Source organism: Odocoileus virginianus, chromosome 11, assembly GCF_023699985.2.
Source record: "Odocoileus virginianus isolate 20LAN1187 ecotype Illinois chromosome 11, Ovbor_1.2, whole genome shotgun sequence".
Lineage (NCBI taxonomy): Eukaryota > Metazoa > Chordata > Mammalia > Artiodactyla > Cervidae > Odocoileus > Odocoileus virginianus.
Window position 1 is genome coordinate 59,116,570 of NC_069684.1, and position 17,744 is coordinate 59,134,313.

Consider the following 17,744-nt stretch of genomic DNA (forward strand, 5'->3'; position numbering starts at 1 on the left):
TCATGGAGTGTACATTTTAGACAAAACAATATAAATAAATAAAATGCTCAGAAATGGAAAAAAAAATCTTGGGGGAGAAACAAGTCAGGTTAAGAGGAATAAAGACTACCAGTTGATTGGTTGAGAGATAATACAGGAACTAGACTGGTATTTGCCTCTAGTTCTTACCATTTTGCACCATCTGGTCTTTTCACCACCTTTCCCCCTGTAAGAACTTGCAGTCTAATAGGGAAAACAAGGAAACTTCACGTACTTAGGCCAACTGGAAAATAACCCAAAGTAACGTCTTAGTAAGTGTAAAAAGATGAGCTATGACTTGGCATAGATATGAGCCTTAAGAAGGGAGAGTTGCATAACAACAAGGTCCTACATAGGGAATTATATTCAATATCCTATAATAAACCATAATGGGAAAGAATATAAAATATACATATATATATGTGTGTGTGTGTATATATATATGAATAACTGAATCACTTTGCTCTATAGCAGAAATTAGCACAGCACTGAAAATCAACTATACTTCAATAAAATTTTAAAAAAGAAAAAGGGGAAACTTGCACACCATATTTTTAATATCTTATTTGATTATAAGGAAAACAACATATAATGTCAAAGAGGTTGTGTTATCTGAAAAAGTGAAAGCCACACACTTTGGTGTTGCATTTATTCATTTAAGAAAATGCATTTCATTGTATAAAGTTGGTAAGAAATACCAAAATCTGTAAAAGAGGGTTTAGTCAAGCTCTAATTTAGAATTATGCTATAGATCCAAAACTTCTAAATAGAATAAAATATTAGCAAATTGAACAAGGATACTTATTCTTAGCCCAATCTCAGCCCATTATATCAATCTTCATAAAAACTCTTATTCATAAAGTTCTTTTTTTCTTTATTTTTATTTGAAGGATAATTGCAATAGTGTTGGTTTCTGCTGTAGATTGCCATGGATCAGTCTTAGGTGCACATATGTTCCCTTCCTCTTGAACTTCCCACCCACCTCCCATCCTCGCCCACCCCTCTAGGTTGTCACAGAGCCCTGACTTGAGTCCCCTGAGACATATAGCAAATTCCCACTGTCTATCTATTTTATGTATGTTAGCTATGTGTAGTTTTAAAATGTGATTTGATGGAGTTAAAGAAATTAGAAGTAAATTACAGTGTTTGTGTGTTACTTTTTTCAAGTCTGAAGCCGATCAAATAAACCACCTTCATAAATTTTTGTTTATGACCAGGATCATGCAGGTGCCTTAATTGTTTAGGGCCACACTTCAGAGATCTGATTGAGTAGGTGAAAGTCAGTAGTTCCTTAAACACTTACCCACCTGTCCTATCTTATGCAAATATATAGTAAATAAACAGAGAAATGGAAATCCAAGCAATTAAGAACCACACAAATTAAAGAAACTATTGTCATCAATAAAGCATCTCTAAAATAAACATTTTATTCCAGCCATAAATGACACTTTATTTTAAAAATTTCTGTGTAAAAGTCTTCTTTTGCAGAACATCTTTTGCTTATTAAGCCAGGAACATGGTCCTTAGTCTGACTTTTGGGGGCTGCAATAATATTTTATAAGCCTTCATATGAGCAATAGATAAATAAAAGGCTATGGGAAATTAAGTTGACAGTTTTAATCTCACATATTTTGGCCACACTATAATAAAGTAGTCTTAAGCATTGGAAAGAATAGAATCCAATATTTCACTAACTGGCTCCTTAAAAAGCTTGGTCACATTTATTTTTAGTAATAGCTCCAGGATGTTTTCAAGAGGATGATCAAATTAGATACCATTTCTGTTAGCCTACTCACTATAATGACAATGGCCTTCTCCACCTTGCTCTAAATTCCTTCTAAAAATTTTCTGTGGAAGTAGACTCATGTCTTCTAACTCAGTACTGTCAAAAAGACATATCTTCCTAAGTCTTTAACTTTTTAAGTGAGAAAAATAGCAAATTTCTGGATGCAAACATTTATAGTAGAAAACACAGGGATTTTTTAGCTCTTCAAATGACTGTCTTCAGAGTCATTATATCACATCTCTTAATCTCTGCAGGTTGATATCTTATGCAGATTTTTGTTTTATGAATGTTTTCTTAGCCTCAATAACCGAGTTCCAAATCAATTCACTCTCAGCTCAACTGCGAACACAGACTGCATCTGAAGTTTGAATTCTTTCAAGGACTGCCAAGCCTTGACCTGAACTTTCAGAATATTCTAGTTCCAGAGGCAAGTGGCATTCCACATGTGAGTCAGGTAGAACTGAACTGTGATAACCCTTCCATTTTTTATTTGCAAGTAATAGGAAGCCCTGTAAGTTTGACCTTGACTCATTTCTTGAGCCCACAAAGGACACTGTACCACCAAAATAAATAGAATCCTATGTCTGCTTTATAAACTTTGCTTAATTTAGGCCTCTTTGATCTCTCCTCCATCCAGGAAAATCCTCTGTGCTCATAAGGAACACATCTAAAACTTGTCTTCACCAGCACATTTTGGAACTCTCTTCTCCTAGAAGTTTTAAAATCAGCAATGATTTCAAGCCATGTAGTAAAATTTCAGTAGATGCCAAGTCCTTGTTAATTATAAATTAGGACTGTAATCATCAAGTAGGTGCCCAAATGACATGTTGTTTAGTCACTCAGTCATGTCCAACTGTTGGCGACCCCATGGACTGTAGCCCACCAGGCTTCCCTGTCCTTCACTACCTCCCAGAGCTTACTCAAGACTCAATCATGTCCATTGATTTGGTGATTCCATCCAGCCATCTCATTCTCTGTTGCCCCCTTCTTCTCCTGCCCTCAATCTAAGTCTGTTTTGTCTCCAACAATTAGTAAGAGTACCCTACAAAAATCTCAGGTTATATTGCTCCTAGAGGAAACTTTTTTCCTTTAAGACAGAAAATTTTAGTTCATCATTCTCTGTTCTAATTTGTCTATAACACGTTTCAAACTTTAGGTTTGTATAGAACTATAAGTGTAGGTATCAATATATCACTTTGTGGAAAACTTGTTTAAATTATCAAAATAGCTGTATACTAAGGAAAATATAATGCCATCAGCCATGACTGTAATTGCTTGTTAAACTCCATCGCTGAGTATTTGGCATTAAGTAAGTGTACAATTTAGGCTCTGTTCTCATGAAACTTACAGTCTATTTGGAAGATGAAATATACACTCTAAAATTTAAGGAACATTGCAAGGCAAGAAAAAAAGAGATGAAGCAGGATAGCATATAAATAATGGATTTTTAATGACCTATGTGCATTTTTCTAGGGTCTTTTCCCCCTATAAGAGCATGAGTGGGTTAGCACAATGCCCTTACAATATTTAGTCAGAGAAGAAAAAGAACATTAAACATTATTAGAAAACATTGTTTCTTTCTTCTGACGTTCATGTCTATGACTTAAACAGGATAATTTTTTGCTTGCTTTTATTAAAGCTTTCCACACATCTCTTTGTGAAAAGGATATGTTGTTATTGCTGTTATTTGCTACATTATGCACTAGTGAGATTCAGAAGCTCAATTTCACTTTCTCAGAAAATGCAAAGAATGATTTCTGCACTCCCACCACCACCATCCAAAAAAAGAATAGTGACATGGTTAGAATACACACTTACAATGCAAAACAAGGAATTCTGATATTTCGTCTAATTGAGTTATAAAGAAGGACACTCTCAAATCCTGCTGCTGCCCCACTGATGCGTGTGGATGTGTGAATTCTCTCCGTGTGTGTGCTCTGCGTCTTTCCAGACACCCGTGGTGGAGATGAATCACTGAGGTGTGTATTAGTCTGACAGTCTTAGAAAGTCTCCAGACTAACAGCCCAACCCAGGAAATGGCATCTCATTTAGTTCCTGGTGGACTGCTAATTGATCTGAAAACTCTTCATTACTGTCTAATGTAAAGGGCTAAGTCAAAAGTGGGTATTTCTACAGTGACTTAACTGAAAACAAGACAGAGCAAAATGCCGGGCCCTGTGAACCTCTGCAATTGCTCTGTTCCTATGTTGTCACATTGGTTCTAATTTTTCTTTTATTTCAGGTCACTTGGAAGCCCCCACTCATCCTGAATGGAGACATCCTTAACTACGAGATCCGCATGCCTGACCCTCACATCACCATCACCAATGTTACTTCTGTGTTAAGTTATGTCGTTACTCATCTGATTCCTTTCACTAATTACTCTGTCACCATTGTGGCTTGCTCAGGGGGTAATGGGTATCTAGGGGGGTGCACAGAGAGCTTCCCTACCCACGTGACCACCCCTCCTGCCCTGCCGCAGGATCTTGGCCCATTGTCCGTGGTTCCACTAAGTGAATCATATGTTGGGATTTCCTGGCAGCCACCATCCAGGCCAAATGGACCTGATGTGAGGTAAGAGATATCAACGATGCTTTTGGATCTTGTTGTGATTTTCTCTCTTCAGGAAGGAAGGGAGGAGGCTCTTCCTCACATATGAACATAGAACTAATTTCTTATTGGATATTTGTATTTGTGACTTTTTCTTATTGAACTAGAGTAGATTTATCATGTTTTGTTAATTTCTGCTGACTGCAAAGTGATTAAGTTATTCATATATAAACATGCTTTTTTATATAATTTTCCATTGTGGTTTATCTCAGGATATTGAATATAGTTTCCTGTGCTATACAGTAGGACCTTGTTGTTTATCCAATTTAGGTATAATAGTTTGCATCTGCTAACCTCAGGTTCCCAGTCCTTTCCTCCCCCACACACTCTGTGTCAGCCTTACTCATAACTTTCATACAGTTTCATCTTGTGTATCTTGACATATGGAACCATGAAAAATTTATCATGGTAAAAATATCATGATATTGTAGGATCTAAAAGTGGTTGAAGGGGCTTCCCCAGTGGCTCATTGATAAAGAATCTGCCTGCCAGTGCAGGAGACAGGGGTTCAACCCCTGGGTCAGGAACATGCCCTGGAGAAGGAAATGACAACCCACTCCAATATTCTCGCCTGCAGAGTCCCATGGACAAAGGATCTTGGCAGGCTACAGTCCATGGGATCACAAAAGAGTGAAGACACGACTTAGTGACTAAACAGCAACAAAAAACCTTGAAACAACAATCAATATTCTCTAATGATTCTCTGCACAATCCGTCTCTTCATTTTCAAAGTATATTCTTTTTTTTTTCCCATTTATTTTTATTAGTTGGAGGCTAATTACTTTACAATATTGTAGTGGTTTTTGCCATACATTGACATGAATCAGCCATGGATTTACATGTATTCCCCATCCCGATCCCCCCTCCCACCTCCCTCCCCACCCCATCCCTCTGGGTCTTCCCAGTGCACCAGCCCCAAGCACTTGTCTCATGCATCCAACCTGGGCTGGTGATCTGTTTCACCCTTGATAATATACATGTTTCGATGCTGTTCTCTCAAAACATCCCACCCTCGCCTTCTCCCACAGAGTCCAAAAGTCTGTTCTGTACATCTGTGTCTCTTTTTCTGTTTTGCATATAGGGTTATTGTTACCATCTTTCTAAATTCCATATATATGTGTTAGTATACTGTAATGGTCTTTATCTTTCTAGCTTATGTCACTCTGTATAATGGGCTCCAGTTTCATCCATCTCATTAGAACTGATTCAAATGAATTTTTTTTAATGGCTGAGTAATATTCCATTGTGTATATGTACCACAGCTTCCTTATCCATTCGTCTGCTGATGGGCATCTAGGTTGCTTCCATGTACTGGCTATGATAAACAGTGCTGCGATGAACGTTGGGGTGCATGTGTCTCTTTCAGATCTGGTTTCCTCAGTGTGTATGCCCAGGAGTGAGATTGCTGGGTCATATGGTAGTTCTATTTCCAGTTTTTTAAGAAATCTTCACACTGTTCTCCATAGCAACTATACTAGTTTGCATTCCCACCAACAGTGTAAGAGGGTTCCCTTTTCTCCATACCCTCTCCAGCATTTATTGCTTGTAGACTTTTGGATAGCAGCCATCCTGACTGGCGTATAATGGTACCTCATTGTGGTTTTGATTTGCATTTCTCTGATATTGAGTGATGGTGAGCATCTTTTCATGTGTTTGTTAGACATCTGTATGTCTTCTTTGGAGAAATGTCTATTTAGTTCTTTGGCCCATTTTTTGATTGGGTCATTTATTTTTCTGGAATTGAGCTGCAGGAATTTCTTGTATATTTTTGAGATTAATCCTTTGTCTGTTGCTTCGTTTGCTATTATTTTCTCCCATTCTGAGGGTTGTCTTTTCACCTTGCTTATAGTTTCCTTTGCTGTGCAAAAGCTCTTAAGTTTCATTAGGTCCCATTTATTTATTTTTGCTTTTATTTCCAATATTCTGGGAGGTGGGTCATAGAGGATCCTGCTGTGATTTATGTTGGAGAGTGTTTTGCCTATGTTCTCCTCTAGGAGTTTTACAGTTTCTGGTCTTACATTTAGATCTTTAATCCATTTTGAGTTTGTTTTTGTGTATGGTGTTCAAAAGTGTTCTAGTTTAATTCTTTTACAAGTGGTTGACCAGTGTTCCCAGCACCACTTGTTAAAGAGGTTGTCTTTTTTCCATTGTATAGCCTTGTCTCCTTTGTCAAAGATAAGGTGTCCATAGGTTCATGGATTTATCTCTGGGCTTTCTATTCTGTTCCATTGATCTATATTTCTGTCTTTGTGCCAGTACCATACTGTCTTGATGACTGTGGCTTTGTAGTAGAGCCTGAAGTCAGGCAGGTTGATTCCTCCAGTTCCATTCTTCTTTCTCAGGATTACTTTGGCTATTCGAGGTTTTTGTATTTCCATACAAATTGTGAAATTATTTGTTCTAGTTCTGTGAAAAATACTGTTGGTAGCTTTATAGGGATTGCACTGAATCTATAGATTGCTTTGGGTAGGATATTCATTTTCACAATATTGAGTCTTCCAATCCATGAACACGGTATATTTCTCCACCTATTTGTGTCCTCTTTGATTTCTTTCATCAGTGTTTTATAGTTTCTATGTATAGGTCTTTTGTTTCTTTAGGTAGATATACTCCTAAGTATTTTATTCTTTTTGTTGCAATGGTGAATGGTATTGTTTCCTTAATTTCTCTATTTTCTCATTGTTAGTGTATAGGAATGCAAGGGATTTCTGTATGTTAATTTTATATCCTGCAACTTTACTATATTCATTGATTAGCTCTAGTAATTTTCTGGTAGAGCCTTTAGGGTTTTCTGTGTAGAGGATCATGTCATCTGCAAACAGTAAGTTTCACTTCTTCTTTTCCTATCTGGATTCCTTTTACTTCTTTTTCTGCTCTGATTGCTGTGGCCAAAACTTCCAAAGCTATGTTGAATAGTAGTGGTGAGAGTGGGCACCCTTGTCTTGTTCCTTATTTTAGGGGAAATGCTTTCAATTTTTCACCATTGAGGGTAATGCTTGTTGTGGGTTTGTCATATATAGCTTTTGTTATGTTGAGGTATGTTCCGTCTATCTCTGCTTTCTGGAGAGTTTTAATCATAAATGGATGTTGAATTTTGTCAAAGGCTTTTTCTGCATCTATTGAAATAATCATATGGTTTTTATCTTTCAATTTGTTAATGTGGTGTATTACATTGATTGATTTGTGGATATTAAAGAATCCTTGCATTCCTGGGATAAAGCCCACTTGGTCATGATGTATGATTTTTTTTTATCATGTTGTTGGATTCTGTTTGCTAGAATTTTGTTAAGGATTTTTGCATCTATGTTCATCAGTGATATTGGCCTGTAGTTTTCTTTTTTGTGGCATCTTTGTCTGGTTTTGGAATTAGGGTGATAGAATGGCCTCATAGAATGAGTTTGGAAGTTTACCTTCTTCTGCAAGTTTCTGGAAGAGTTTGAGTAAGATAGGTGTTAGCTCTTCTCTAAATTTTTGTAGAATTCAGCTGTGAAGCCATCTGGTCCTGGGCTTTTGTTTGCTGGAAGATTTCTGATTGCAGTTTCGATTTCCTTGCTTGTGATGGGTCTGTTAAGATCTTCTATTTCTTTCTGGTTCAGTGTTGGAAAGTTATACTTTTCTAAGAATTTGTTCATTTCTTCCAAGTTGTCCATTTTATTGGCATAGAGCTGCTGGTAGTAGTCTCTTATGATCCTTTGTATTTCAGTGTTGTCTGTTGTGATCTCTCCATTTTCATTTCTAATTTTGTTAATTTGGTTCTTCTCCCTTTGTTTCTTAATGAGTCTTGCTAACAGGTTGTCAATTTTGTTTGTTTTTTCAAAAAACCAGCTTTTAGCTTTGTTGATTTTTGTTATGGTCTCTTTAGTTTCTTTTGCATTTATTTCTGCCCTAATTTTTAAGATTTCTCTCCTTCTACTAACCCTGGGGTTCTTCATTTCTTCCTTCTCTAGTTGCTTTAGGTGTAGAGTTAGGTTATTTATTTGACTTTTTTCTTGTTTCTTGAGGTAAGCCTGTAATGCTATGAACCTTCCCCTTGGCACTGCTTTTACAGTGTCCCATAGGTTTTGGGTTGTTGTGTTTTCATTTTCATTCATTTCTATGCATATTTTGATATCTTTTTTTATTTCTTCTATGATTTGTTGGTTATTCAGAAGCATGTTATTTATCCTCCATATGTTTGAATTTTTAATAATTTTTTTTCCTGTAATTGAGATCTAATCTTACTGCACTGTGGTCAGAAAAGATGATTGGAATGATTTCAATTTTTTTTAATTTCCCAAGGCTAGATTTATGGCTCAGGATGTGATCTGTTCTGGAGAAGGTTCCATGAGCACTTGAGAAAAAGGTGAAGTTGATTGTTTTCGGGTGAAATGTCCTATAGATACCAGTTAGGTTTAGCTGGTCCATTGTGTCATTTAAAGTTTGTGTTTCCTTGTTAGTTTTCTGTTTAGTTGATCTCTCCATGGTTGTGAGTGGGGTATTAAAGTCTCGCACTATTATTGTGCTACTGTTATTTTCCCCTTTCATACTCATTAGCATTTGCCTTACATACTGTGATGCTCCTACGTTGGGTGCATATATATTTATAATTCTTATATCTTCTTCCTGGGTTGATCCTTTGATCACTATGTAGTGTCCTTCTTTGTCTCTTTTCACATCCTTTATTTGAAAGTCTACTTTATCTGATATAAGTATTGCGACTCCCACTTTCTTTTGGTCTCCATTTGGTGAAATATTTTTTTCCAGCCCTTCGCTTTCAGTCTGTATGTGTCCCTTGCTTTGAGGTGGGTCTCTTGTAGACAGCATATATAGGGGTCTTGTTTTTGTATTCATTCAGCCAGACTTTGTCTTTTGGTTGGGGCATTCAACCCATTTACATTTAAGGTAATTATTGATAGGTATGGTCCCGTTGCCATTTACTTTGTTGTTTGGGGTTCAAGTTTATATAACCTTTCTGTGTTTCCTGTCTAGAGAAGATCCTTTAGCATTTGTTGAAGAGCTGGTTTGGTGATGCTGAATTCTCTCAGCTTTTGCTTGTCTGTAAAGCTTTTGAGTTCTCCTTCATATCTGAATGAGATCCTTGCTGGGTACAGTAATCTAGGTTGTAGGTTATTCTCTTTCATTACTCTAAGTATGTCCTGCCATTCCCTTCTGGCCTGAAGGGTTTCTATTGATAGATCAGCTGTTATCCTTATGGGAATCCCTTTGTGTGTTATTTGTTGCTTCTCCCTTGCTGCTTTTAATATTTGCTCTTTGTGTTTGATCTTTGTTAATTTGATTAATATGTGTCTTGGGGTGTTTTGCCTTGGGTTTATCCTGTTTGGGACTCTCTGGGTTTCTGGGGCCTGTGTAACTATTTCCTTCCCCATTTTAGGGAAGTTTTCAGCTATTATCTCCTCGAGTATTTTCTCATGGCCTTTCTTTTTGTCTTCTTCTTCTGGGACTCCTATGATTCGAATGTTGGGGCATTTCACATTGTCCCAGAGGTCCCTGAGGTTGTCCTCATTTCTTTTGATTCTTTTTTCTTTTTTCCTCTCTGCTTCATTTATTTCCACCATTTTATCTTCTACCTCACTTATCCTCTCTTCTGTCTCCATTATTCTATTGTTGGTTCCCTTCAGAGTGTTTTTTATCTCATTTATTGCATTATTCATTTTTAATTGACTCTTTTTTATTTCTTCTAGGCCCTTATTAAACATTTATTGCATCTTCTCAATCTTTGTCTCCAGGCTATTTATCTGTAACTCCATTTTGTTTTCAAGATTTTGGATCATTTTTATTATCATTATTCTAAATTCTTTTTCAGGTAGATTCCCTACCTCCTCCTCTTTTGTTTGACTTGGTGGGCATTTTTCATGTTCCTTTCTCTGCTGGGTATTCCTCTGCCTTTTCATCTTGTTTAGATGGCTGTGTCTGGAGTGGGCTTTCTGTATTCTGGTGGTCTGTGGTTCCTTTTTATTGTGGAGGTTTCACCCAGTGGGTGGGGTTGGACGATTGACTTGTCAAGGTTTCCTGGTTAGGGAAGCTTGCATTGGTGTTCTGGTGCATGGAACTGGATTTCTTCTCTCTGGAGTGCAATGGAGTGTCCAGTAGTAAGCTTTGAGATAGGTCTATGTGTTAGGTGTGATTTTGGGCAGCCTGTATGTTGACACTCAGGGCTATGTTCCTGCATTACTGGAGAATTTGCGTGGTATCTCTTGCTCTGAAACTTATTGGCTCTTGGGTGGTTGTTGGTTTCAGTGTAGGTATGGACACTTTTGGATGATCTCTTATTACTTAATGTTCCCTGTAGTCAGTTTTCTGGTGTTCTCAGGTTTTGGGCTTAAGTCTCCTGCCTCTGGATTTCAGTCTTATTCTTCCAGTAGCCTCAAGACTTCTCCAACTATACAGCACTGATAATAAAACTTCTCGGTTAATGGTGAAAAGATTCTCCACCGTGAGGGACACCCAGAGAGGTTCACAGAGTTACATGGAGAAGAGGAGAGAGAGGAGGGAGATAGAGATGAGCAGGAGGCATAAAGGGGGGACTCAAGAGGAGAGAGACAGATCTATGCAGTTCTCTGTTCCCAAAGTGTTCTCTGTAGCCCAGACACTCACAGAGATTCACAGAATTGGATTGAGAAGGGACGGGGGAGGGAGGAAATAGAGATGATCTGAGGGAGAAAACGGAGAGTCAAAAGTGGGAGAGAGTAATCAACACACTCCTGAGGAAAAATGGGTACTGAATATTGGATTCTTAAATGTCCAAAATTGATATCAAATACTGAAAAACAAAGATTAAAAATCTAGAGTAGAAGTCAGACTCTTAAAAATACAATATTAAAAACAAAAACACAAAAAATTTTAGAAAAATATATGAAGTTTGGTTTAAAAATAGGGCCTCTTTTTTTTTTCAAGGTTATAGTGAAATGAAAATGAAAATTAAGGAGTAATAGAGGACTTTAAAAGAAAATAAGAGAAAAAAATTTTTAAAATTTAAATTAAATTTAATTTTAATTAATTAATTAATTAATTTAAATTAAAAATAGTAAAAATATATGAAAATGAAAGTTAAGGAGTAATGGAGGAGTAATAGGGAATTTTAAAAGAAAATAAAAGAGAAAAAATTTAAAAAATGAAAGAAAAGAAAAAAAAATTTTTTTTAATTAAAAAAAAAAGTAAAAATATATCTAGGAATTTCTCTGGAGCTGTTGTGGTCAGTGTGGGTTTGGTTCAGTTTCAGATAGCTCCTTGTTCCAGCTTACACTTCTCGATATCTATAGGCCCCTTCCAGTGTAGTCAGTGTTACCTACAGGGATTTTAATCTGTTGCACCGGTCCCTTCTGAAGCGGTTCCCTTTGTTTATTTGGCTTCTGTTTGCTGGTCTCTTCAGTGTCTAATTTCCTCCCTGACACAGGCGGGTGAAGGTGGTCTCTTGTTTAGGTTCGCTTGTTCAGTTGTGCTGCGGGGAGGGAGGGGCGCTGCAGGCAGATATCACTGTATGTGGGGAGCACCCGCAGTGTTCTGGCCACACTGGGTTTGCCTTGCTCACGGGTGTCTGTGCTTTCCCCATCTACACTGCTCAGGCTCCCGGCTGCTCTATATGGAGCGGGCCCTGAGTTGCATGCGGTTCCAGTTTTCAGGTACTCCACAAAAGCGTGGACTCGGTTGTGCCTGCATTTTGTGCCTTCCCCACCCAAGCAGCTCAGGCAGCCAGGAGCTTAACGGCCACACTCTCCCCGGGTGCAGTGCACCTTCTCCCCTGCGCGGTCCCAGCCTCGGTTTCCGCGCGTGCCAGTCAGGTGTGTGCGCCTTGTGTCTGTTCTGGGGAGCTGGCCTCTAGCCGCAGCACTCCCAGCAGATGCCAACCATCCAGAATCTCAGGAAGTCTTCGGTTAGAAGCTGGGAGCCTGTTTGCAGTTTGGTAGGGGGTGCCATCTCTGGGGCCGAGTTTGCTGCTTTTCCCTCCCCCAGCCTCCTGCCTCGGCGGGGATGGGCCGGTCCGACTCAGGCCAGCCCTTCTCTGGGATCACTCAGTTCTTCCTTTGTTCTGCGAACGGCCCGCAGTGTGTTCCGGCTGGTTAATTTTCTCTCTCTTGCTATCCCACAGTTTAAGTTGCTATCTCATGGTTAGCTCCCTCCGATTGCCCTCAGGGCATTCAGGCCCGATCCTTATGCTAAGCAATGTCGCCCACTCCTCTCCGTTCAGTCCCCACTTGCTGGTGGCGGATGTGGGCATCTGGGGTACTTTTCTGCTGGGAGTTGCTTTTAGGCATGTAATCTGTGGGTTTTATTTATTTTTCCTCCCAGTTAGGTTGCCCTCCAAGATTCAAAAACTTCCCCCAGACCCGCCTGTGAGAGGGTTTCCTGGTATTTGGAAACTTTCTATATTAAGACTCCCTTCCCAGGACGGGTCTCCATCCCTAGCTCTTTTGTCTCTCTTTTTATCTCTTATATTTTGTCCCACCCTCTCTCGAAGATGATGGGCTGGTTTTCTGGGTGCCTGCTGTCCTCTGCTAGCGATCAGAAGTTGTTTTGTGAAGTTTGCTCAGCGTTCAAATGTTCTTTCGATGAATTTGTAGGGGAGAAAGTGGTCTCCCCACCCTATTCCTCTGCCATCTTAGCTCCTCTCTCAAAGTATATTCTTACTATATGGTAAGCAAGTTTGATGCATGTTCTAAATGACACATTTGCACAAATATACCTCAAAATTCCAAAGCATTAGCCAATAATTCTTTGGTATGCTGTTACTATCTGGAAACTTGTAAAGCATGTGGTCAGGAATATAGATGAAAGGAAAGAATTGTGATTCTAAAATGGCTCTATAACAAGCTGACATTTAGCCAAGACTATGAAGTCAATAATATTCTCATTGTTTATAAAATATTGGTGGTAGAAGTCTCAGGAAGTCACTAACTTTATAAGTTTTTGTACTTTGAAACAGTTTTGGTAAATCTGACATAGAAGAAATCTAAATGTCATCATTTTACTGATAATAGTAAAATGTAAATGGAGCTAATTGTTCCACTTAATTACAGAGATGACATTTGTGTCAGAAAAAAATGATTATCAGGAAAAAAAGAATATTAAGATGTTTTCTTTATGTTTACACATACACACCACACGCTTGTACCATGGGACAACCTGAATTTTGGTAATAATATTAGGTGAGATAATCCTGATGTTTCTGCTTGTCTTTTGCTTCAGATATGAGCTTCTGAGACGTAAAATCCAGCAACCACTTGCATCAAATCCCCCAGAAGATTTAAATATGTGGCACAATATTTATTCAGGAACTCAGAGGTTTTATGAAGATAAGGGTCTTAGCAGGTGAGATTACAAAAACTATAAAAACAAATACTGGCATTTAGTTTGGGGCATGTTGAATAGTTTAGAGAATCTGTGTGTCTTTGTTGTGTGAGCAAGTTATCAGTTATGCAATAAAACATGTTGGTTATTATCAGTGGCATTAATCATTGAACTGCAACAGTCAGCATGTTTAATATTTGCCGCCTTAACTGCACTCTTAAAATAAGCTTTTTGAAGTTGAGTTTGTAGGTGTTTCAGTCTTACTCTCTTGCCTTTGTCACAGCTCTAATCAACACCGTAAGTGAAAAATCCGGAAATATTGAACATGTACAGAACTGGGGAAAGTTTGGGGCACTTGTAGAATGCTTGCTTTTTTAGGAAGTAGTTTGTTGTAACTCATTGATTCAATTCACAAAAATAATTTAATTAACAGGCTTTGGACTTGAAAGAATTCAACCTAGAGTTTGAAGAAACCAAAAAATGAGCAAATAGGTATTATCAGTAAAGCACCCCATGGGAGAGAAGGAGGGCTATGTTTGTATTCATCCTGTGCTGGAAAACTAGGTTTGCTAGCCTTGGGGGAGTCATTAAACTTCTCTGGGCTTCAATTTTGTTGTCCATAAAATGAGGATATTGGATGGGGTTAAGTGAAGCCTAAATCTTCATGAATCAAGAAATGTAATGAAATTTCGGAGGGTCAGAAGTCATCACGCTGAGGGCGGCATGGAGGGTGCTGAGTTCAATTCAAACCCAGGCAGTGACACAGCCCCAGTCCTTGGGCTGCGGGGCGGAGGGTGGGCCACACTTCTCTCCATCCAGTGGGACCTCAAGTCCTGGAGGTCTTATCCTCCGGACCACCTGTAGATATGCCACCCAGAAACCAGTCCAGCAAAGCCAAGAAGATGACCTGCCCCTTCCCATGCTGCTGAAGAACTGCCAGAATGTCCCTGGAATTGAGATTGATGATGTTGTGAAAAGACTCCTATCTTTGGAAATGGCCAACAAGAAAGAGATGCTAAAAATCAAGAAAGAGCAGTTGATGAGCAAGGTCGTGGAAAACCTAAAGGACACCAGCTCCTTGGAGGCTCAAATTGCTGCCTTGACTGTCAAGATCTGGAGTTATGAAGAACACATGCAGAAATATTGAAAGGACAAAGCCCACAAGTACTATCTGCTGATGAGCATTGACAAGAGGCAAAAGGTGCTCAGAAACCTCCTCAAGACCAGCATCCTGTCTTTGAGAAGACATGCAAGGAGTTGGGGATTGAGTACACCTTTCCCCCTCCATACCACTGAAAAGTCCACCACCACTAGGTGACCAAGGAGGCTCTGTGCATTTGGGTTTTCCAAGAGGTTCAAAAGCTGAAGAAGCAGAAAAGGGCCTTAAAGGCTGCAGCTGCAGCAGCCCAGAAACAAGGCCAGAGGAACCCAGAGAGCCCTTCTGAAGTCAGACCAGAGGCAATCAAAGAAACCCAGTAAATGTTAAAGTCAAAAAAAAAAAAAAGGAAATGTAATGAAATTTCAAAGAATCACAAGTATTATTTTATGAAAACTTTTCAGACTTATTTTTCAATAACGTTTCTATCAGGTTATTTTTCTAGACTCACCACTGACTAGCTCTGCTGTGAAGTCTGTTTACAATCTGGCCTTGTCCCCCCCCCACCCTTCCTCTTTCCCCTCTCTGGCCTCTATGCTTCAGCCAGTTCGTAATGTGTTGGGCACCTCTAACAAGCAACACCCGCCCCTAGACTTCTCATGGCTGCCATTTCCCTCTGTCTGTCATCCTTCAAGTCTTGACCTAGAAGTTTTCTAGGTCACCCCTCCCTGGTCTGAATCAGCTGCTTCTTTAATGTATTTCTATAGCACACCCCTTATATACCACTATTGTCTTTGCACTGATTTCACTGCTTGTCTGGACACTCCATTATATTGTCAGGTCCACCCTGAGCAAGGCCTTGCCTTCAAGACCTCTGTATTGCAGTCCTCACCACAGTGCCTGGCACATAGTGGGTTCCCAGTCAATGCTAAGTGAAAGACTGTGTTTAGTAATATGTAAAGGATTGATTAGTCATTTCCCTGTGCTTTGAAATTCCCTGATGGCTCAAATGGTAAAGAATCTACCTGCAATGCAGGAGACCTGGGTTCAATCCCTGGTCGGGAAGATTCCCTGGCGAAGGAAATGGCAACCCACTCCAGTGTTTAGCCTGGAGAATTCCATGGACAGAGGAGCCTGGCAGACTATAGTCCATGGGATCGCAAAGAGTTGGACACAACTGAGTGACTGATTTTCACTTTCACTTTCAAAGCATTGATTAGTCATTTCCCTGTGCCTTAGGAAGACTAACTATGGTGTTCTTATCTTTGGGGAATGGGTAAAACTAAGGAAAAGTCTCCTATTCATCTGAAAGTGTCATGGTAGGAAAACAGATATTGTGAGATACTTGAAGGGAGGAATATATAAATCTATTGAAAGAAAATGTGAACAAAATGAACTATATAAAATTGCCATTTTTCAAGGCAAAAATGATCAAAAATGATAGATTATGAGCATATGCTTTTTGTTCAACCTAAATTATCATGGTCACTATTCTCCACTATATTTGATTCACTATTTACTTAATCCAGAATTGCTGTAAAATGATGACTTCAGTTGAAGAAATTCATTTTATTCAGCAATTTCATTTATTTTTACCATATGCTGAGGGATACTGATAAGAAAAGATGAGTAGCACAGACTTTTCCCTCAAAGAGCTCACAATCTAGTGGAAAAAACCACTCACACACATGTACTAAGTGCTATAATATCATCACAGTTAACTACAGTTTCACCATGACTCCCTAGGGAAATCATATGGAAAGTAGTTTTCCATGATCTGTGAACTCTAAGTGTCTGAAATACAGAAATTTCCAAAATAAAGAGGACTTGACTATTTAACATTACTGAATTGGATTTTTAGCCATGAGACATTTGGCAGAAAAACACAATAAGTCTCAGAGAGTTAATTTTGTTTCTTCAAAGAAGCAATGAAAACTTATTAAAGAATTAGGACCAAAGCCAAAATTACATTATTGAATTTTTAGTGATGCTTGTAAGGATTTTTAATGAGAAGTCCAAATCAAAGATATAAGGAAAGAAATTCCGTTAAATCCCCACAAATTAGACTGAAACATAAGTTGACATAAACATATTGATGACAGCTGCTTCTCAAAAAGAAGTGTGCCCTGGTTTCCTGCATTGCAGGCAGATTCTTTACTGTCTGAGCCACTGGAAAGCCCACCCTAGAACAAAATGTGCTGAGGTGAGATTTTGACTAGCCTCATAATACTAAACATCAAATATTTTTCCTTTGTTATCTCCATGTGCAAAGTAAAATATTGCACTAATTATTCAGATAATTTAGTTTCTTATGAATATAGTAGGTAAGGGGTGATTTGTCCTGAGTTATACAACTAGTTGCCTAATTGCTGAATTTTGCTCTATATAGACACCAGTGTAGGGGAACTGTAGGTTTATACTACTCGTCAGTTTCTAACTTCTCCTCCTTAATGTACAAAGTGGCCAAGTTATGGTTGTTAGGGAAACCATAACTTTGGGTTTCCTGACATTTTCATCACTTGGAAAATCTGGAGAACGTGCTGTTATCATCTAATGCTTCTTCAGTGAGTCAACTTGGGTTTAACACACAAGGGCAGCCACTGCCTTAATTTTAAAGCATCCGTCCACCCTTAGGATTTTCAGAGCCTCACTGTACCTTGTCTTTTGAGTGATCTGATAAAACTTCTGCAAACTTAGTGATGGCATGCCCTCTTCTTTGTTCTGGATCTGACAAAGGAAGAACAAGCTATAAGAAATAATAGCTTCTTTTTAAGGAAAATGTTGACTTGTAGATTGTAGTAATTTAGCCACCATATAGTAATTTAGCCACCATTGAATTTATGAATGGAGGTATGTTCTAACTCCTATTACTTTCAGTTATCTATAAATTCCTATAAGTATTTCTTTATCAGTGGTATTCTGGAAAGGGACCTTCATATGAGCATTCAA

General features: G+C 38.6%; 1 protein-coding gene and 1 pseudogene across 1 annotated transcript in view; both read left to right on the forward strand.

Moving 5' to 3' along the window:
• Positions 1-17,744, forward strand: part of USH2A (usherin) — a 903,825-nt gene that overhangs the window by 577,886 nt on the left and 308,195 nt on the right. Inside the window, exons 41-42 of the mRNA XM_070474523.1 lie at positions 4,047-4,378; positions 13,598-13,720. Of these exons, the coding sequence (XP_070330624.1) occupies positions 4,047-4,378; positions 13,598-13,720 (455 nt within the window). The remainder of the gene's footprint in view (positions 1-4,046; positions 4,379-13,597; positions 13,721-17,744) is intronic.
• On the forward strand, positions 14,025-15,178 carry LOC110136524 (small ribosomal subunit protein uS15m-like; annotated as a pseudogene).